Source organism: Acanthochromis polyacanthus, chromosome 4, assembly GCF_021347895.1.
Source record: "Acanthochromis polyacanthus isolate Apoly-LR-REF ecotype Palm Island chromosome 4, KAUST_Apoly_ChrSc, whole genome shotgun sequence".
Classification (NCBI taxonomy): domain Eukaryota; kingdom Metazoa; phylum Chordata; class Actinopteri; family Pomacentridae; genus Acanthochromis; species Acanthochromis polyacanthus.
Window position 1 is genome coordinate 37656941 of NC_067116.1, and position 23287 is coordinate 37680227.

The 23287-nt window shown below is 39.4% G+C and overlaps 1 protein-coding gene across 2 annotated transcripts in view; it reads right to left on the minus strand.

Annotated features, from left to right (window-relative positions):
- The window catches only part of si:ch73-63e15.2 (protein strawberry notch homolog 2), a 65636-nt gene extending 45602 nt beyond the window's left edge, over nucleotides 1–20034 (minus strand). For both annotated transcript variants that reach the window (XM_022192078.2, XM_022192068.2), the window contains exons 1-3: nucleotides 19860–20034; nucleotides 2662–2888; nucleotides 777–865 (exon numbers count right to left, since the gene is read on the minus strand). In XM_022192078.2, the coding sequence (XP_022047770.2) occupies nucleotides 777–865; nucleotides 2662–2769 (197 nt within the window). In that variant the 5' untranslated portion in view covers nucleotides 2770–2888; nucleotides 19860–20034. The remainder of the gene's footprint in view (nucleotides 1–776; nucleotides 866–2661; nucleotides 2889–19859) is intronic.
- Nucleotides 20035–23287: the final 3253 nt, after the last annotated feature.

Consider the following 23287-nt stretch of genomic DNA (forward strand, 5'->3'; position numbering starts at 1 on the left):
TTCCCAATTGAGACAATCTTGAATATCTTGGTCTTCAATCACAGGACAGGACTTTTGTATTAGGGTTGACTTGTGTACCTACATTTTTAATGATGTAAATTTAGCCAAGAGTGAAGCAGCACCACTCACATTCCACTTCAAGAACTATTACACACACTTCTAATTACTGTATATTTGACTATATCTGAATACATAACTTCTTTGTTCAAGGTCTTACATTATCCTATGATAATGCACAGCTGTGAATCTATGGTTTTTCTCTAATAAATAGCATCAGTGTTTATTCTTTTCAATGATTTGAAAGTACTGTACTGTGTTTTATTAAAAAGTCTACAAATAAATAGGGGAATGTGTCTGTTTTCTATGTATATGTGGCTGTTGTTAGGGAATCATGTAATAGTGAAATATAAATTCCATTAGCAGAATTCTCACGAGACACCCACGGCGTAAACACAGCACAACACTAAATAACGAAAAAAATCTCCTAATTCTGAGTCCTGGCATTAATAGGGGATGTTGGTGGTTGATGTGTGAAACTGTTGTAGGTAGTTACGGCCCTTTTTTAACGGTTTACAGCCCTCAATTTAAAGGCCACTGTCTGTTGTGAGCATAGAACATTGTATTTGTTATGGAACATTCTCTTTCAGTCTCTTAACCACCATGTGGGAACTCGCTGCACACTGCAAAAAGGTACTCCAAACTTACCCACATGCAGATTCTTAGCATATGATTATGAGGGCACAGTAAAACCTGTTTGCAAGTTTGCATTAACTTACTGGTTTCCAGATTGCATAGGGCAGTGTATGCTGTATCCAGCCTGCTGAGAGAAGGATCCCCAGGAACCAGAGGAGGCAAATATTGAACTCTAAAACACACAAAATGAAAATATGCATGTAACACTGAACATCTTAAATAGTAGTAGAACGTTCTCATGATGTTAAAACATTAAAAACAAAGGAACAAGAAGATTAACAGCCCCCGTAGTATATCTGTTGGCAATATTAACACAAAAAATATCTTGTATCAAAATACATTGTTCAAGCCTAAGTTATTACTGGCAATGCCAGGAAATTTTGCAATGAGATGAAAAACTATGAACAAGATGCTTAAATAAACTCCAACTTTGCGCCACAAATGCTTCACATCTAAATTCCACCTGCAACTGTTGACACAAAGTATGTTGATTATATTTTGTTTCAGTGTAAAGCAATCATCCTTTCAATAGTTGGTTCAGCCAAGTTTGTAACATTCATTGAAGAGAATGTAGAGAGATGAATACTTTCAGTTTTTGTGTTGAGGTTTTTCAGAAATTCTGTGGAATTTCAGTCACCAGCCCATTACAATGTGTGTGGGTGGATCTTTGTTTGCGTCGCTCAAAACCTTTGGGGTTGTTTATCTGAAATTAAAATCTGAAACTGAGGTTGTCAAAATGTAACGTTTTAAAATATAGCAATAAAAATTCATTCAGATCTACCAAAAAGCTCAAATAACAGAGGTAAATACCTGAAAATGTTGACAGAAAAACCAACTCTCTTTTTGCCTCCACCCCACTAACAATATATCAGTGAGACATGCCCTTTCAATATTTAGCGTACACTGGAATTGCAAGCATTACCACAATTAATATCACTTCCTTTCTCACACGTTTTTAGATGAATATCACCACAGATGTCACATAACCAGTGCCACAAGCAGTTTTATGTGTCTTTAGTTTAAGGTAGTGCTTCTTCTTTACATGCTTGATGAGAGTTACTAAGAAAAATAGAAAGCAAAGGGCCAACAAAAATCTAACCAGTATACTAATTACAATCTTTAATGCATGGATTTATATATTTATCACCTCTAGCAAAGATATAGTGGTTTCATTGCTGTTTATTTGTCTGCTTGTTAGACAGATCATGAAAAACCACACAGTTGAATTTAATGAAACTTGCTAAAGAGGCCGCGTATGGAAAAAGGAAGAACCCATTACATTTTGGTGCAGACTCAGATAACTTTCTTTAAAAGGGCGACATAGGGGATTGCCTTTGGCTGGTGCCGGTGGGATTGCCAAGTACTCTTCTCCTTCAGGAAAATCTTTTAGGAGTCCTAAGATGTTCTCTGGAACAATTTAAATGATGTTGAAGTAATATTTTTTTTTAATTGGGCAATTATCTTTAGCAAAATGCTAAACACGTCTAAGCATTGAGACAACAATTAAAATTCTCCACATTTACTTTTAGACAGAAATCAGAAGGAAGATGTAGAGTATATACAAAGCAATGACAACAAAAAGCTGGACCTACATAACAGAGACTGATGGAGAGGAGATATAGGCTGTATTTCCCTTCTATGATCATGGGCAAAACGAGATCCTGGGAGAGTTCCGGACATTGATGCTCTGTTAGCAGTGGGGCTGCATCCATACCACATACAGGGATTTTTCCCATGCCATCTTGGTTGTTATTTACAGGCCTGTTTCACAAACCTTCACAGTTGTATAATTATGCAATTTCCAGAATCTTAAACAACATTTGCAAAGCATTTTCCCTGTATGCTTAGTAAGAATTTTCTGATTTTGATGTTACTGTATTTGACCTATAAAAGGGAGTGATCAAAATTGTTGACTAGCATAGATGTTCTATGCACTCGGGCAAATGCAAGTCAAATCTCAAAACATACCTCCATGTTAGAGGAGGGCATAGAGAACAAGCTGCTGTCCAGCTGAGGGCCTTCTGGATGCAGGTAGTTCTCCCCGTCCATGGCCAACGCTGAGTGGAGGGTGGGCATCAGACCACAGCTTCACACATGACCTCCAGCTGACTTAGACGATGCACCCTCAAACCGCCACCCACGTGCTGGCTGTCTATGAGATAGTACTTTCAACAAGGGCAAATGCTCTCCATGACCTGCGAAGAGAGTCGGGGATGGAGGGAACACAGAGAGAGAGACAAAGAGACATTAGTAAAGCCGCAGAGATTTTTTATAAGTGATTTTGATCAATACCAAACCTAAATATAAGAGGCAGGTGAAAAAAGTGAGGAAGAAACCAAAACAGGAATCTAAAATTTCAAATGCAGTACAAATATTAAAGTAAAAGTGTGGCTAATGTCACTTCTATAGGAACACGTCTGAATATAAACTTTGGAAAATTTCCCACTTGCAATGGCCTCATGAAGGAATGCACAGTACTTCACTACACTGGGAAGTACCTTTTACGTAAACTGATGGTAAGATAGCACACATTAAGATAACAAACATTTTGAATTTAACAAACAAGGCACGCCAACAAAGTTTTAAACAGGAGCTCTTAGGGAGTACAATGAGTTGGACACAGAAATAAAAACAGGTGAAATTCATGTGACAAAAAGACACGTGGATATTTAGTCAGGATCAATCAATGTGTTTTTTTCAGGGCCAATACTGATTATTAGTAATCAAGGAGAAAGGCAGTCAATATTTGGAATTAAGATTTGAAAGTCAAAATGAATATCCTCCTGTGAAAATTCAGATAAACACAGACTTTAACACAATACATTAGCGATATGTCATTGTCATTGTCTATTGATGTTTTCAATATGTTTAATGAAAAGAGAACTTTTCAACATTTATCCTGAGTGTTGATTGGCTATTATTTGCATCAGACACTGCTGATGGCGGGACATTGCTCAAAAGAACAGAAAAATAACAACAGACGAATTGAGGCAGCTGCATTTTTAGATTCATATTGTATTTCATTGGAGATTGATTAAAAAGCATGGCAATACTCATAATCAAAAAGCTCCTGAATATCGGATCCGATCATATGCCAGGCCGACAATCTGTTGAACCCCAACACTCAGACTTAATTCACTTCTAAACAGTTAAAACAATAAAGCACAACAAAATTAGCTTTGTAAAAAGGGGCATACAAACAACTGGCTATTTCAAGATTGATTGCTGGCTGTGCCGATATTCAAACTGAATCCAGGTCTTATTCATAATGCAGAGATTGAGCTGCTCTTTATTGATTGACAGCCTTCATTAGCTGCTTGTCATCTGACATTGTTGAAGGTTCCACATTCATTAGAGAACCAATTAAAATCTCAGTAGGAGGTTCGCACAAACGCAAACCACATGGGACACATATGTTGAAAACTTGCACTATGGAGGGATGATATAAATAGTCGGGCAGTTAGAAAAGTGTGTACTCACAAGACGTTTTCTGTCAAAAACAAGCTATTTGTTTGTTTTACAGCACAAATTGTACAATGTGTTCACCATGCTCACTGGTGTTTCTGACTAAAGTGGACACAGGCAGAAGGCTTCCTGCATCTCCATCTGGACTCTCTGCTCTTCCTCATACATATACTCACACACAGTACATTTGTCTTGATTACTGGGTATTTTATATCTTCTGTCAATAGATTTTCACACATTCCTTTTAAAAATGGGGGAAAATGCCAGAGGAAGATTTACATACTTTTAAATCTCTTCAATAAAGTAACTTAGCAACAGGCCCTTTACAGACAAAAAAGATTGAAACGCTAATGCAGATGAGTGCCTCCAGCTGTGCATATATTTATTTTCAAAGGAACATATAAATTTATAAGGGAGATAAACAACAATAACTGCACCGATGTCAACAAATACTATACTGTAATTTTGACGATACAACCCGGATTTCCCCTTTTAATCTGCCTCAGTAAATTTGACACGTTTCCACGTAACTTGGAAAAGGACAAAAAAAAAAAATCTACATTTTAGTTTGATGTTATCTACTACATGCATATCTAGTATGACTTTATACAGAGACCAAATTCACCCTGAGAGAAATGCACAGTTTGTATTTCTGCTGTGGAACACAAAGTATAAACTGGAATAGTCTCTGAAGTCAGTTTTAGCTCACTATCACAGTGTGAAAACAGATCTGCTTCTCTTCTCTGGTATGGAAACACAACCTATAAACTATTATTTCCACATACAGAATAGGAACAAATATTAAACTAAACAGATTACCATCTTACTTCCAGACCAAAAGCATAACAAATGTCCCACAAATCTCACCAATCTGACTCCAATCTTTCCGCATTTTACAATGCATGTCTGTGTAACATCAGTAACACTCTTTTAGCCCAAACTAATGAAACTCTTCCCCTCTTTCCCCTCACCCTTCCTTCATTCCTGCCTCCAGTTTGCCCCCAATCTGGAGCGCAGGCCGGGCGTGTTCACTGGGGACAAAGCTGAGGTAATAAATCCTAATAGAGTTCAGGAGGGTCTACATAAGAGGGCCTTTGTGCGTCTGAGTGTGTGCATGTGAGTGTGTGTCTGTGCGAGAGACAGGGACCTGACGCAACATATTCACCACTCCCATGGCCAACACACACACACAAAAGGGAGGCCATTTTCCCCTCAGGCTGCCAGTGTGATACTGTCTGGATAAGGGCGAAACACATGTGGGGAAGCCCAGCATAATGAACCAACTGGCAAATTTCCTAGGCAGGAGGTCTGAAGCCAAAGAATATTAGAATTTTTGTTCAGTATCTATAGTTAGCTTCTATCCGACTGAGTCCAGATGAAGGCAGGGACAGAAAAGCAAGTCATCTGAGGCCTAAATAAAGTCAGCTCAAGCTTTCAACGTCTGCATGGGCCTATGTGACATAATTTTCGTCATTTGCCAAAGTCCATGAGGATCCGTGGGGAATCTTCTGCAGACATCTTTGTGAAACTAAAACTTGTGACTATGCAGATTATACACATCAAATATGCGTATCTCAAGAAAATTAATGGTGGTCAAAACAAATGATCGACGAAAAACAATCAGATTTATTGTTATCCACAATTTCATCATTAAAAAGCTATTTAAAATTGAAGCAGTCACTGTGAACTTTGCACACAATTTCCATCTATAGTACCCAAAAAGAAAAATGAAAGGTTGAATTCTTAAGAAATCCTGTGCTGTGTCAACCCAAGGCAATAGACAGCAGCAGCAGGTAATTCCATTCCACAACTTAAGAATAATCACTGACATAGAGTTACGGCCCCATCCGTAACTAGATTCTATGGCCTACAAAAAGTGCAGTCACAGCCAGCCTTTTAGAAACAGCCACAGAAGCCCTTGTGTTTATTTCCGTGTTTGATGTGAGGAGCATTTAGTTTTCATGGTCAAAATGAGAGATCAGGTGGCCGATCTTAAAATAAATCAATACTGAATTTTAAATAAATCGTTAAAGTTGGCGGAGCCAGGGGGCGTGGCTATACTTGATAGACAGCAACAGAAGCCTCTGCGGTAAAATGTGGGCGGAATAAGAGAGTCTTCAGCCAATCCTGCCCCTAGTTGCTCTCCGGTCCAGCCTGTTTGATGACGTTTTTTACGTCACTGGCTCCAAAAAATCCAAAACGGCGACCAGGAAGTAGCAGAATCGGGGCTTAATTTTCTCGGCGTTGAAACCAACAGGTGACGTCACGGTTAGTTCACGCCTGTTCACAACCCCCACCCTTTCAGCAGGCCTCTGAAGATAATCAATACTGATCATTGTAAGAGTGGTCCCAGATATCACCTTCCTGTAAGGCCTCTCATTATCGTAAAAAAGCACAAAAAAAAAAAAAAAAAAAAAACTACTACTCTTAAAGCTGCTGTCCGGAGTTTGAATCGCAGCGTCTCCCAAAACACTGGTGGTCCCTCCCTCCCTCTGATTTCGCCCCTTTATTTGTGCACGCGCGCAGTACCTGAGAGGGGTGCCCGGAGTGCTGCAGCATCTCGCCTGTTTTGCTGTTTTCCCCTCTTCTACATTTAGTACATTTAGTAAATAATAAAGGAATTACGTTAGAATGCTGTATTGAGTCTAACTTGTCCCAATACCAAAATAACATGAATCTGCTAGGACGAACGAGTAAAGTTTCAATATGTGATTACACTCGTGTATCCCTCTCGATGACGTTGTTTATCAAACTTAGTGCATTTACGCGTGTATATGTGTTACATTGTTTATTTATTTCTATCTAGAGTTCAGAATTGCATGACTCCTCTGATGAAGAGTATGTCCCAGACGCCCCAACATCTTCCTCCAGAGGTCGGGCATCTAAACGAAGCCGTCAGGCGGGCTATGGAGGCCGTGGTCGGGGAGCGACGCGAGCACCCCGAGCCAAAAAACGTCCTGCAGTCTCTTGGCCTGACAAGCCATGGGATTGGTAACTTTTCTGGAAGTTGCTGAGCTCTGATGCTCTCTCCTCCACAAGCAAAACAAATGTGCGCGCGGTTGCGTAGTGCGTAGCTCGCCTACCTCTGCATGGGCTTGCTTGCTGTGCACGTAACCGTTGATTGACAGCATGACAAAGCTGAAGCTCGAACTTGATTGGTCGGCAGCAACCGGCGCTTTTTGGAATAACATGGGGGTCTATGAGAGGAAGGCGGAGCTCATGAATAAATTTTCATATCGCGTTATACTAACTTTATATTATAGTATCGAACTAGACTAACACATTTAAGCTTTGTTAAAAAATGATACATAAATTGAAAACAAACGGAAATTCCGGACAGCAGCTTTAACTCCTACAGAGAGGAAGAAGAAGGTGATGAAGAAAGCCATCAGTAGGAAGACCAGGGTTGCAGACAGAAAACAAAACATAAATGCCCAGAATGTTTTTTTCAGAAAATGTAATACACAAGTTGCAGTATAAGTCTGCTTGTGTTTTTTTGTCATTTTTTCTTATGTTTTCTGCAGTGTAATACTTTAAATGTATTAAATATGTCAAAGGTTACTGCATGTTGCTGTGCTGCCCCCTCCCATGCGTACCTATTCCTTCATCTCACTCTCTCTGGGTGGTCTGATGCAAGAGCTCACTGCAGGCAGATTAGACCCTTTCATGTGCAATCTTATTTTTTTTAAAAACTAAATCTTTAGAAGTTCACACAAACTCACACTGTTCACTGAACATGTCATGGACAATAGGACTGAAAATACTGAGATTTAATCATTTTAGCAACAATATTTCCAGTGTTGTATTTCCACATTTGAAAGCTTCTGGTAGCTCTCAGCTGTCTGAGCCACTGTGCCTGCCTGTCGGCCAGTGAAAAGTTAACAAGCAGCATGCCTCTGTCACTTTAAAAAACACAACATGTGTGCTGTTAGTTACCAGCCCCCAACATGTGCTTGCGAGTACAATAGGTGAGAGGCTAAAGTCAGTCCGTGGTACAGGGACTACCTGATTTTGTGCTGGTGGCCTTTACTATCAGTAGCTGCCAGAGCACATGGAGATCATCCTGGCAAGTGTGACTTCCTTAAGCTGCTAAGTCACGATTAACACTCACGAGGTGAACCACCACCCTGCCTGGCGCGTGTGTGTGTGCCATCTCACCCACATATACACATTCACATGTGGAGTGTTGATGTACAATCCTAATTACACACATACACACAATGACATTTTTTATGCACATACACATATGGGAAGAAGGCTGTTTTTCATGTTTTCATGAGGTCTGTTAATAAACTTGTAAAACCCATGCATGTAATGGCAATGCATTAATGTTTCCCTTTAAATGCAGTTGCAAGATCAGTGCAAAACGGAAATAAATGACAAGAAGGAAATAAATTTTGGCAGGATGGAATCACAGTTACTTTCCCATGTTCTCAACTGTACCCACCCTTAATTCATTTTCTTTTGCCTTAAAGTATAAAAATCTAATGTCATTCTTTTAATGTCATCTCTCTGTGCTGAAAATTGTGGCCACATCACCTCTCATATGTATTCCTTTACTTCAAATCCCACTCATGTTTGTTCAGGACAGTACAAAATTCTTATTAAAGTACTGAAATGATCTCTCAGCGCTTTGCTCTGCATCAGCTCCTTGCAGTTTACAGAGAGTCCACTGCAGGGACATTTTATCCAAGCTGCTAACTTTTATTTTAGTTCTCACTTTATGTATGACACTGATTGAAATCCTTTCAAGTTATTGTTCACATACGTTTGTGAAAATATTTGTTTAGGTTTGTCAGATGTTCAGCTCAGTCAAGTGTGGATCAGTACTGGCTGAACAAGTCTGAAGCAGACCGAGCTGTTGCTGTTGTGCTGCTAAACGTCTGTGGTCACTACAGTACCAGTGTGGACAAATCTATTACTGGAAATGCCAAGAAAAAGGAATCAAGAAAAGACTGGGACACATATTATGATGCACAAAGTAACTATGTACATGTTATAAGTCTACAGGCCCCTTGGCACACAAATTGAAGCCTTTTCACTCTTCCTATATAGGACCAATACACACCAGCTGATTGGGTCACCAAGCAACAATTGGATGAGGCTGAAGAGACATGTCTCATTGCTACTGTAGTGGTCATTTTTGGTGTCTTCTTGCAGCCATTTTAAGGGTCCATGGGATTGGACAGTTCGGGAGACCTGTTTAGTAACCCGTTAATGAAAGTAACACAGCTAAACTTTGAATACACATGTATGTAGTGTAAACATAAAAGCACATATAGTTTTGTCATGTGACAGCCCTCTGTTGGCATCTGTCTCTCTTTCCTGTTGTAGCCTGGATTCATCTTCACTTCTAATAAGCCGGCTGGCAACAGTCATTCAATCAAATGCACAACACTCACTCATCGCCAATCTATGTCATTCAGCATCACTGGTAATCAGGTTAGAACTGATCAGGGCCCAGCTGCCTTACACCAAAGCAGCAAGGGAGCTGTTAGCTGGTTATGATTGCCTTGACTGGCTGGATTCATTAGCTACTATGATGAAATATTCATAAAAGGAACAAGTTACTTCCCAGGGAAACACAGGACTCCATCATTCAAAACAGTCTACATTATTAATCAGCACCTTTTTTGACACAAAGTGTCTATTCTTGCCACTGGGTGCATGTGCACATGCACAAACGCACACACATACCACACATACCCTGAAGCAAATACATGAGCAGACACAGATGTTAGCTACCTATCTTTCCTTGGTCCTTTCACCAGAAGAGAATTTCCATTCAGTATTACAGTCATTACCATAAAGGGCCTGTGAACAGCCCAGTAACTGAGCAGGACACTGGATAGAGAGTAATGATCGAATGACTGTGTAACTGAATCTGCTGCCTTATCAAAAGTCGGGAAATGGAAACAAAATTGGTTTTAGGAGTCTATTGTTATTGCATTTCACCCATTAAAATATTTATCAAAGAGTCTCTCTAGACTGGGACAGTAGGACACAGGAACACGCTGAACAAATGCACAGTTATTTAAATGATCTGATGTAACTGAAAGACAGAGTTCAAAGATTTAGCTGCTTATTAGGGAATAACAATTAATCCTAATTAGATCTTCATCAGCCTACTCCAAGTGGCTATTCAGCACCGTTTTTCCAGGATGATGAAGATCTTTATGCCCGCAAACACCAGCTGAATGAGACATTAAAGTAATTTATCTATAAAGCGAGAACTTAATCGAGCTCTTGTGGTTCAGAGGATGGCTTTGTTGTGGTAAATAAAAAACACGGGCAGATGGGAAAAAAGGGCCGGAGAGCAAAGAGGAAAGAAAGGTGAGGACACAGGAGATTTTGTCAATGAGGACCATAGCAGTGGATTACAAAGAGCAAAGCAGAAGAAAAACATTAAAAAACAATGGTTTACAATGACTTGATGACACTCATTTAGGAGCAAATCACTCCACTTCTACCACCACCACCAGCACCCACCAGAAATAGATCAAAGGCTAACTAGATGAAAGAGAGAACGATCCACTTAGCTGCCTCTTTGCCCCGTTTTCCTCTGTCATCTAATTTCCTCAGAATAGAAGGATGATGACACATGCTAGCAGTGTGCAGCTCTTTAGCCTTTATTGCTCTGGTCTAGCTAGTTAAGTGAAGACAACAGCTGGTTTGGCCTAAACAAATTTGTAAATAAAACATATTAAAAACAAAAAGCTGGACAGAGCAATATTTCATATTTTGTTTCCTTTTACCTGAATATTCAATTTTGTGCACTTCTTCATTTAAGTATGAAGCTATTTACAGAATGATATTATAGAAACAGTGCTGTTGCTGCCAGAAAGGCAAAGAGTCCAGGGATGATGCCTGCATGCTGCGTTGTACATGGCAACCATAGCTCCATCTTTATTCTATCACGCCTTGAAACTATTTCTTTCAGTCATATTACTTGTACATGAAGTGAAATAATGCATGGAAAAAAAGAAAAATCAAAAAGCAATGCTATATTAACATGAAAACATCTGTCCAGAAGCATCATTGCATTACCATCTTTCTTTTTTCTTGTGGCAGTTCCCTTTCAGATATTTCACACCTTTATGTGGTAACATACTCAAAGTGGCCCTTTCAAATCTCAAAATGTGGAGCATCTCCTTCACCATTTCCGTCACCCTCCCACACTATGTACTCTATACTCCATCACTGGCCTCATATTTTCTCACTGATATTGCCTACTTCTGCATTTCCATCCCTATCCCTTTTCTATTTTTCTCCTAATTGCCTGTTTTCCCATTTCCCCCACAATTCCACTATTGCTGTGTGGCAACCCACTGTATGTCACCATGTCCCAATTTCCCATACATCCATTCCTCTTTCTCTTTCCGTCCCTCCCTCCCTCCTTCCCGTGATAGCAAGCCAGTAGTAATGGCTGTTGCCTCTCACACACTCTGAACCCCAGACAGATTCTGCTGCTGATTGGAGACAGCTGGTTCCGTGCCTCTGAATCTCCACCCCTTTCAGTCGCGGTTATTCAGAGAGTCAGTCATAACACCGGGCGAAAGCTATCAAATGCACATTTCACAAGCAAACAACATAGCACAAGTAAGCAAAATGGTCTGGACTACTGAGCTGGAATGCATTAAAAAAAAAATCACCCTGTCTTGTGCTGTAAAATACACTGGTGATTGAAATTCTGTGAACTGCGCTCCACCACTGCTCAAATCCAGACAGCACTCTACTCCACTCAAACTGACCTCACTTCTCTGGCAGACGTGAGAATATTGCACCACATGCACAGCGTCAGGGAGTCTGTCTGTGTCTGTTTGTGCCACTTAGCTATGCTAAGTTCAGTTCAGTTCAGCTCATTTTTTGACTTCCAACTAGGACCTGGCTGAGAGATCAACTGAGGCTGCTTTAGTACACTTTAACACTGGAAGTCAGTAAAGCGTGGTGAAAATCAGTCAGACAGGAACAATCCGTTCTGAAAAAATGATGTACAAGTGATTAGAGGATAAAGCAAAGAGGTCGAAGACCCAATTAGAGTAAATTAAAAGTTCCGTAAACAAACAAAAAACAAAAAAGAACAAAGAACAAGTGCTTACCAGATGACACAATAAGTGATGACAGATGAGTCAGTCAGTTTCATAATTGGCAGTCTGGTGCCCCGTGCCTAAAATTAGATGGCCTGCCCTTCCCTATTTATTCACTGTTCCTTTGTCTAATCAAGAACATTTCAAATGCATGCACTGCTCAGACATAAAAAATGTATGACATCTTTAAACAAAACGTCCTTTGGTATCCCCTAATATAGAGTGCATTTTAGGTGTGTAAAAGATACAGATGATATAAAAAACTAAGTTACTCAGATAAAATCGACAGTGAATTTAATTGCCAATTAGTTGGTGATGTCATCGTGACTTGAAATGCTCCATGATGCAATACGGCAATATGGCCTATATCCAGGGGTGAAAGTAAGCCTGGTAAGTCTGGTACCGCGTACCGGCAAAAGATCTGGTGACAGTACGCAGTACCGGGAAAAGATCCGGTGGTGGTATGCCGCTCTTCCACAGCTACCTATGGGTACGCCGCTCGGCTGCCTGCTATCGACTGTGCACTCAGCAGTACGTGAGTGCGCATGTGTGTCTACTTTCCGGAACACAGCGACTGCTATGGCCAATAGCAGCCAATAGCAAGTAGGTGCGCTTGATTTATTGCACTGGGACATTTCCCACAACTAGTTGATAGACGTCAACAAGCGCTGCTTGCGCCGGGACGGGGCGAGCAGTGAATTACCGTACACCTGAAATTCCACACGTTCTTGTTATTAGCTGAAAAACTTTAAACTGGATTTACAGCGGTTATCATCAACAGATGCATATTTTAAATAAAAACGGAGAGAAGCACTACAAAACAATCAAAATTTTTTGTCAAAGTAATAATGCAAGGAAAATAACCTCTTTGATTAAAGGAAAAGACAGGGACTGAAGAAGGGTTACCACAGAAAATCAGAAACTAACTACTACTACTATACAGGCGTAAACTAACCGTGACGTCACCCGTTGGTTTCAACGCCGAGAAAATGAAGCCCCGATTTTGCTACTTCCTGGTCGCCGTTTTGGATTTTTTGGAGCCAGTGACGTAAAAAGCGTCATCAAACAGACTGGACCGGAGAGCAACTAGGGGCAGGATTGGCTGAGGACTCTCTTATTCCGCCCACATTTTACCGCAGAGGCTTCTGTTGCTGTCTATCAAGTATAGCCACGCCCCCTGGCTCCGCCAACTTTAACGATTTATTTAAAATTCAGTATTGATTTATTTTAAGATCGGCCACCTGATCTCTCATTTTGACCATGAAAACTAACGGGAAAAAATCCTGAGCTGTAGAACATCAGTCTATCAAAATTTATTTTTCCAAAAATGAATTGGGGTCTATGGAGCAAAAGCTTTTTGGGGCCAACCCTAGCAGACGGCGAGATATTGCAAGTTTTTGACACTTCCGGGTTGGCTTCAATTCTGGAGCCAGATGCTACGTCCACTATATATACAGTCTATGCTACTATAATTACTTTAGGCCTCTGTGGAAAATCTTTTAGGTGATGTGTTTTGATGTTTAGTTCCATTCTGAGTGCCTGCTCGTGACCTCATGTCTGTTCTTGGAGTTCTGTAATCTGGATGTTTATCAGTGTTTCAATTAAAGCAAAAAGTTTACCATATTTTCAAGTGTTATTAATTCCTACCTATTCCATTGGCCTACAGTAAAATATTAATATGTTTTTATTTGTTTGCGTTTTAACTTTGTTATTTTAAAATGCATGAAGTCAGAGCGAGATGAGGGTTTTGGTAATAGTACGGGAAGAATTTAAAACTACTTTCACCTCTGCCTATATCACAGAAACTAGAGATTACTTTAAGGCTACCAAAAGTCTGTCACTGGCCCACACCAATGCCCAATCAAAAACGATATTTGGCTCCAGTGGTGCACTGGCCATCAGACACACAAACATTTTTTTTTTTTTTACCAGCACTGTCTGTCTCTGTACTGGCCTTTGTGTGGACAAAAAAACACACACATCCTGCAGGCCTGTGCACATAAGCATCATACTGCTTTTACTGATAGCTAGCACATGCCCAAAACACCCTCAAGGTAAATTTTAAAGCTCACTGGTAATAAAGAGCCAGTGAGTAATTATGCAATTTTTAATCTGAATAGTCACATTTTTCTCAGTAATCTGTAGACCATTCAGCTATCAAAATAGACTTTAGTTGCAGCCCTTATAAAAAAATTAAAATCATAGCACAATGCATACTCTATGCACCTACATGATATGTTAGCACAAAGAAAAACAAGAAGAAAAATCTTTCAACATGTTGTATTTCTCGAGATCCAAATTATGAGATGGAGCATGAGTTTAATTAGTACATTGGCATTGTGTGTGCCTTAGTGCATATATCAACTCAATACAAATACTGTATATTGATGTTTGTTAATAAGCAAAACTGCAGTAAAAAATTAAATGTTTCTTCACCAGTTTCATTTTCAGCATTAAAGTGGCTGCATTCAATACGATTATGTGCCAGAATTCTTTGTGTACCACACAAAACTTTTCCAAATTTTTATGTATTTGTGTAAAAAAAAGAACATCAGCTGAGATAATGTTTTCAATTTTTTTTTCAACTCCCATGACACTTTCCACATCGCAAAAAATCCTTTATCAGTCTGGCTGTGCGAATAAATAAGATCATTTTTATTATAAATCTCAATTCCAGTAAAGTACTGCATTATACTACTCGAGTAAGTGGTAATGTTTGCCACAGCCCATCCCATCCTCTTCTGGCTCAAATCCATTTAATTTTCTCACAAATCCCACCCCCTACACTGCCTCAGTAACAGTAGCTGGGTTTCCATTACAGTTTTTCGCAAAATAAAAGCGATATTTCTAAAATTTCGACAAAGTATATTTGCGCTTTGAACGTGTTTCCATTGAAGGCTGTTCTGGGCAGGAGCATCGTAACGCTCGAAATATCATCCCGCGAGATTTCGATGTCGAACCCTTTCTCCCTCATTTCCGCTTCTATCTCCTTATAACATTCTGCATTCCTCTGCTGTTTGCTGTCTAGTATGGCAGTGATGTTTTTCTCAAGAATAATGGCAAGAAAAGTCTCGGTCTCCTCTTCTGTCCACACGTACCGCGCCATGTTTACTCTGACAGAACTGGTCATGTGACCAGATACGTCACGTCCGATGATGTATAATTGCTGAAAAAGTGTTTCCATTGTGCTTTTGCGATATTTTTTAATATCGAAACGTCTGAGAAACCACCTCATGAGAGCGTAAAAACTTTTTAGCGATATTTTAGTCCTTTTTCGAAATTCAGGTGTTTCCATTACCAGTTTTTTATTGCGCTATTCACATTTTGCACATATCTAAGGGTAATGGAAACACAGCTAGTGAATGACTGACTGAAGACAAGGAAAAATCTAACTGTTGTCTTAAAAAAACACATAAATCCAATTGGACAATGTCAAGTGGCATTAACCAAACCATTTTTAAGGACAAAGTTGAGTTTAAATACATTAACTGGCTGTCAAGACTACAACCACATAACTCTGAATACAGCAGGTTAAGATTTTTCATAGTTTTTACATTCAACTGGTTGAGTTGTGCATCATAATAGGGAGACCCCTACAGACTGTTTGTTTTGTATGGGATTAATAAGATGTTCAATCCTCCTAACATAGACATTAAAAATGAATACATACTGAAATTAATGTTGGTCCTCTAGAAAATAAGAAGGACAAATATTTACTGACATTGGCAACTTTGCCAAACCATGGAGCTCTATGGTGCCATGTGTTTGGAAAAGGATAAAGAATGTCTACTTGTATATGTGAATGCACTAATGTCAAACACAGTGTCTTTTGAAAAATTCAAGATCACTTTTCCACATTTCATTTTTTTTTTTTTCCTATCTGCTGACGCAGGGCCATCACACCAGGCAGTGGCCACAGTGGGCAGTGATAATGTGGCCATGGTCAAGGCTGTGCTGCAAATGCCTCCACTCTAAATTGTTCTAACAGTAAACTGGTTTGCTCAACCCGTCAGGCAGTGAGCCACAAACAAGGTACAAACTGTAAAAGGCTTACCGTGTTCACCTTTTAATTTGTTTTGATGTACCCAAAAGAACTTGCTTTCTTCCAGGTGCATGTCAGTTTAGTTGCAGATATATGGCAGGAACCAATTTTCTCACTAACGCTGAAGTATAAAACATAATTTACCCTAAATACAATTGAAACTACTGTGTATACTACAATATGATGATCTAAAGTTTGTGTGAGTACAAACCCCAATCAATATGGGACAACAAACATTTCAATTTCCCATCTTGTGGAAAAATCTGCTTTCATGCAGTCCTGCAATGGAAAACATTGTTTATGAGTGATTCAGTCTAAAATATGGTACACATAACCACTTAACATATCCCATGACTAAACTTCTACAGCGTTGGTCGTACGTCAGCCTTCAAACAACTGTGCCTTTTCTTCCTTGTTTATCACATGCAGTAGGCTATAAATCTCAGGTGATAACTAAAACAATGACACATGGCTGTATTCCGTCATCAGTCAATGTGGACACCAACATTTATCTCACATTTCCTTCCAGGATGAGTCTCATTTAGAAGTCACCGTTTGCTTTTCTCAGAAGGATTTTGACACAGTTTTTCCACAGAAAACCAAACCAGTGAGGCATGCCAAAGTGTGGCATGCTCCCCTGCATTTCGGTCATCTCTTACAGAGCTCTTATGTGGCTTGGGAGAGATCCACATAGCCTGCAGGTCTGGACACTAGCTGGGACATAAGATACTCAAACGGCCCATCATAAAGGGCCAGCTTGGTTCTTGTTCCAGTGTAGAAGTGATAAATATGTCCACACATTTTCAACTGTCATTTGTGCTTTCACTCTTCTCTGACCAAACATCCATATTACATTTAATACATGAACTATTATCTAATGAAGGCCAGATTCCGGGAAAGCAGGAACTGAATCAAACATATTACCTAGACCCAACTCCCCTCCTCCACTCCACATTTTTCACTCTCACTCTAATCAACCCACGGGCCATAAACGAGATTTATCACTGGCACCAATTGGAGAGGGGAGGAAAAACAGCTAGGAAAGACAAGGGGAAAGGGAGAATGGAGGCCAAGTCACAAACAGCAGGAGGCATTAGCCATGGATCACAGCTGTTTGAGCTCACCAAACCAAGCAGGGTTTTTAAAAACTAAAATCCCAAACAAAAGCGAAGAGCATGTCGTTTATAGGTGATAACTACACATTCATGAAAAGGAACATTTTAGAGAACAAGTTGTAAGACATTTAAAAGTTCACTGACTAACTTGCTGACCACGCTTTGTGAAATACTCCCCATGTTCTCGGTGTATCACTTTTACATTTCCTGTAGGCTCAGTACCCACAGATTTAGTGAGTAGTGACCCTGAGAGTCCCTGCAGAGCAAGCAGCCATCAATTGTCTGACACAGTGGGACACTCGAAAAGGGGGAGCTGTGTAGCATTAGCATACACATGAACACACACAAGCACTGTTCCTGAGTTTACCTTCACGATTACTGCTCGTGCTACCCTGACATTTACACACATCCTGAAAAATATTACATGGCACGCTGATATTCTCGTCCAAACGTAGCCGCTATGATGAAGGTGAAATCTTGCAAATAACTATTTTTCTCTTCCATCAAAACAGAGAACAACACACAGTCATGATAAAGCCATTTTCATTTATGTATGGTTACACTTTTTGAATAGTAATCTGGCGAAACAAAGAAAACAAAAAAAGTTGGTCTGTCTGTTTCTGTTGCTATATATGTCTGAGAGTGGGAGGCTGATTTGGCCACAAGAGGATTTTGACAACAAATGACACCAAGGCCATTGACCACATCACTGTGGGTAGTTGACTTAAACTGAGACCAGGACCTAGCATGTTGTTCATTACACAGCCACCAAATACTATCCATCAACAAGGGGTGGGATGACAAAATTAGAAAAATAGCCAGCCACCATGGCAACCTACTGTGTCAAGGCTTGCATAAAGCTTGACTAGCCTTTGCTGCAGGCAACACACGCAGTGGAAACCAAAGAGTGAAAATTGCAGGAAAGAAAAAGAACCGGAGGGGACAGCTTTGACAGAGCTATTTTCATTTCCTTATGGTCACTGCTTTAGTCTTCTGAGTTACCCTCAAATATTCCGGTATGTTTAGTTTTTTTCACATTAGGCCAACAGTTTTTAGATCATACAATTATGGAAGCTATGAAATTCAAGAAAGATAGGGGACATGTTTACCTTCTATCTCTTCTTGCACAACAGTCTCTTAATGGTACAATGCAGAGTACCCATAGCACAGTCACCCCTTTCTTGGGAAACATATAACTCTTGGCAGTGAAACACATGTATATGTAACAACCCCATGTATTTCAAGAATATGTATGGAAACGCGTATAACATGCATTATTACATGCATACATACAGTTTGCTACCGTGACACCCAAGATCGAAGTTTATTGTTATCAAGAATGCTTCCAACTTTTAGCTTGCCTCGTCTGATTTGTTTGATATTATGATACACCGGAAACACACTTTTCAAGTTCTGTTAGACCGTCAGTAGTTTTAAAGTAACGCGAGGTGGCCCCAGATTAGACTAAAACACAGTGTTCCCTTTCTTGTAATTCAATTCGCGTTGGCTAATATTTCCTCGCGTGAACAAGTTTATGCGATAAAAGTACTTAGATGTTACTTTGAGTACCACTTTCATACACTCAGGACCCGAATAAGACGAAACGTGACTTCTACTTCAGAAAAGTAGAGAATCATACTGTTCTTAGCAAAGCACAAAGGAAAGCAGCCAAAGCTCTCAGTACAGTGGTACTGCCACTACTGTTAGCTTGCTTGCTGGCCGACAATCGGCACATCTAACAAAGGCTGGCAAGCAAACAAACGTCGGCTTTAATATGTTTCTGATTTGTACAAATGATTTTCTCTGTAATTAATCGCGGACGGCAAAAAATAGCGATATCCTGCGTTAGTTTTCTAATACCGGGCATACTTGGGATAGCTAATTGTGCTAGCTAGGTTAGCATAGCCCATAGCCCGTTTTCTGACTTTGGGTATGTTCGTTTTGTACATTCCCTGTGTATGTTAACGCTTGAACGCTGCGATGTAGTTTGATAAATACAATCTTTGATGGCGTTGTGACTTTGTGATTAAAAATTTAGCTTGTGTAGCAACTGCGCCGACAAGCTCTTTAAAGACTAACGTAAACACTGGCATTTTGGATGAGCCCCCTTACTCACTGGTTGGCTAATATCAAAGCAATAGCTTATAACTAAGTAACGAACTAGCTTGGGCAGCCGTTGGCCTTTTCTTGATGCTAGCTTAACGAAATTTATACAACGACATGTTTGCTTTGTTTGCCACATCTCCACAAACTTCTCACGGTCTCTACCTATTCCAGGTAAACAGATAACGTCTTCCATGATAGCTGAGGCTAAGCGATGAAAAGCCGGCGTAGCCCGTCGTACAAAACGTGCGCGCCTAGGAGAGGCAGCCCCAGAACGCATCTTGTTATAAGGCAACTGCTGGCGATGTGTCGCTCGGTTTTTTTCGCCTTCAATATCCCCGAAATTACACTTACCGTTAACGCGTTACTTTGTTCTCAATCCGAACCCCGAGCGTGTGGTTGATTTTGAGAGAAGATTCGCGTCAAAGCAAAGGAAATGAGCAATTTTATCCAACTTATTCTTCGTACTTGTTTTCTTCACTTCCGTAAGACGGTGCCATTTTGAATAGCGAGAAAATATTTCCGCCGCTGTCGTCACGCGTAGTGCCGCTTGTTGATCGCGAGCAGAAAGCAGTCGGGCCAGAAATAGTTCAGCTCGGCCTGGTTCGGCTCACCTGGAGTCAGGAAACATAAATACAACGGTGACAGACGAGAGAACTAATTACCGACCTACAGCTCAGTTACTATCCATTTCACATAAGAATAACTGATAATAACCGAATAACAACAACAACAACAACAGTGAGCTCAGTTCCGGGTCAACGTATACTGTGTGCTGTATTTTTATACATTATAGTCTGTTTGCACCATTAGCATCTGATCATTTTCTTCTATTATATATTTATATATGTATATATATATATAATTTTTTAACCTGTAATATATGGAGTTGCTATGTGCGTCGGGTGTCTATGTTTATAACTTGTGCGTTTACCCTGGCAACACTAAAAAAATATTGTTAAAAAATAAATAAAATAAAATAAAAAAAACTTCATCTAGTGTGCCAAAAAGGGGAGAAATAAAGAGGGGTAAAATAATGGAAAATAATAATGCAAAATATAATAATTTTCCATGATTAAATACATTTTGTAGCCTTAATGTTCTATCAAAACATGCATAATTTTTGGCTTTTTGAGGTTTCATTGGAATTATCATGTGTTTAAACAATGAACGTATAATAAAACGATTGTACTATGATGGAAACATATTTATTCAACATTTTTGTTTACTTACACTTCTGTTAATAAACAAAGTAATTCTTAAAGCAAAATAATTCTATGCAAATTTACAGTCTTCTGTTAACTTTCACTGAATGTATATATTTTTATAATTATATTTATAATTTCTAACTTAAATAGTTGAATCTATTAAATAAATGGGGCTCGTAGTTTTTATTTGATCAAAAATGTAAGTTAGGAGTAAAATATTTTAAATTTTATAATTATTCATGCATTTTCAATGTTGCTTTACATTACCTAAGTTCTTTTACAAAATTTTTGCACTTTTATTGACATTTCATGTGTTTGAAAAATTCTGAAAAAAATATGTTAAAACTAAAGGACAAACTTTCATAAATTACAGAACTTTTACAGTAAAAGTTGCAGCCTTGTGTAGCACACATACATAATGAACTGACAAAACAACACATAAAAAGTCTATTGGCCCTTTGAACTCTGTTATATGTAGGTCAGTCTTTTCGACCAAATAGTTCCCGTGAGATGAGGTCAATAAAGCAATAAATATTCCTTAAGATAAGAGCTATCTATGTAGAGCACCTCAGATTTCCATATTCAGTTAAAATGGGCTATTTGCATTAAGTGTTCATTTGGGGTTTTTTGTCTGTTGCCTTGAACTCATGTTCCCGTCAATATACAGAACGCAGATATTTGTCACTTGCAATGAAAACACACATTCAAAGAGGTTACTTCCACAAACAAAAGAGGCCTGAATAGTAAATCTAGCCTATACATGTGTTGATTCAGCAGGGATAATAATACATGGGACAAGCAGATCCACAGGAGAATAAGTGTTTAAAAGCATCACAGAATGCCTGCATTATATTCAATTATATTTGAAACTGTCAGCTGGTGGCTTGTGTTTTCCTTTAAAAAACATTTCCACCATGAGTTTAGGCAGAAAAGGCAACAATTGGTGCATAAAACAAATCACTATTATGCAAAAAAAGTAAGTGTTTTATTCCCCCTTCAAACAAACCTACACTGCTGGGTCAGGACTTGAAGTGATAATGACAATTTAATCTGAGATTCTTTCAGTAAAAATACACAAAATAAATGGAACTGATATTTTGGCAAAATAAGTAATGAATTAATTTGTCTAACATTTCTTTATCGTTTTTAAATTTATTTTTCAGATTTTTTTCAATTCCATTTTAAAGAGCTACAGACTGAAATTTAGCTCATAGTACTTAAAACGCAAATGCTTCTGCTAAACTCTACCGACTACTCATTCTAATAATAAGGCTAATGACTAACTGGCATAGAAAAGTGCTCACTGGGTAAAGTTAAAAATGACTCAGCAGGAAAACACTGCACACCTATACAAATAGCATACAGACAAAGCCACTGTGATGCAAAATCAAATAAGTAAAAATGGCATAAAAAGTTAGAATAACATTTTTAAAAAAATAAAAGCAATCCACAGAAGCATTTTGCATTAAACAACACATAGATTGCAGTGGTTTTTTTAGTTTATCTGTATTCTGTAGTTGCGTGATCCTCATTTCATGCTTCTTTTTTTTTTTCATTTTCGAAAATCCATCAGACTATTTCCCCGCAGACACTTATTGTACAAATGCGTGTTTGATCTTAGACGTTAAATGGAGTACATGCTCATCTTCCTCCTGCAGGTCGCTGTCTGGTTTTGGCATCCGTCTGTCCATTCTACGTTATTGAACGACGGGAGCTGGAAGAGCTCCAGTTGTTTCCAGCAAACGCATGCTGCCACTGCTTTCCTGGTATACCAGTCCCCTCTTTTCCCAACAATGGAGGGTGGTGGGAAGTAAAGGGTGTGTGTGTGTGTGTGTGTGCGCGCGTATGTATGTGTGTCTGTGTGTTCAAATTTAAGATAGTGTTTACGAAAGATGCAGACAAGGTTGTGCTTGTTCTCGTTGTTGAATATTGTTCTGCTGTCCTTTGTCAGCAAGCTGGTGGTTGATGATGCAGACTGTAAAAGCAGGTTAAAGGCATCCTGATGCCTTTTAGTCACACCTTTAATGCACGTTAGCTCATCATTTATTACTCTGCAGCTTTCCTTATTTAGAGTTTATTAACACAATAACAGCAGAGACTTGTGATATACCTATTAGTAACATAATCCAGCCATCCATCCATCCATTCTCTATACACCGCTTTATCCTCATTAGAGTCGCGGGGTGTGCTGGAGCCTATCCCAGCTGACTCGGGTGAAGGCAGGGGACACCCTGGACAGGTCGCCAGTCTGTTGCAGGGCCACATATACAGACAAACAATCACACTCACATTCACACCTACGGGCAATTTAGAGTCATCAATTAACCTCAGCATATTTTTGGACTGTGGGAGGAAGCCGGAGTGCCCGGAGAAAACCCACGCATGCACAGAGAGCACATGCAAACTCCATGCAGAAAGATCCCAGGCCCACCCTGGGATTTGAACCGGGATCTTCTTGCTGCAAGGTGAAAGTGCTAACCACTAACTCACTGTGCAGCCCCTATTAGTAACATAATATGTGAAGAAAATTCTGCTAATATAGTAATCTCTAATGACAGAAACTTTTAAACTACA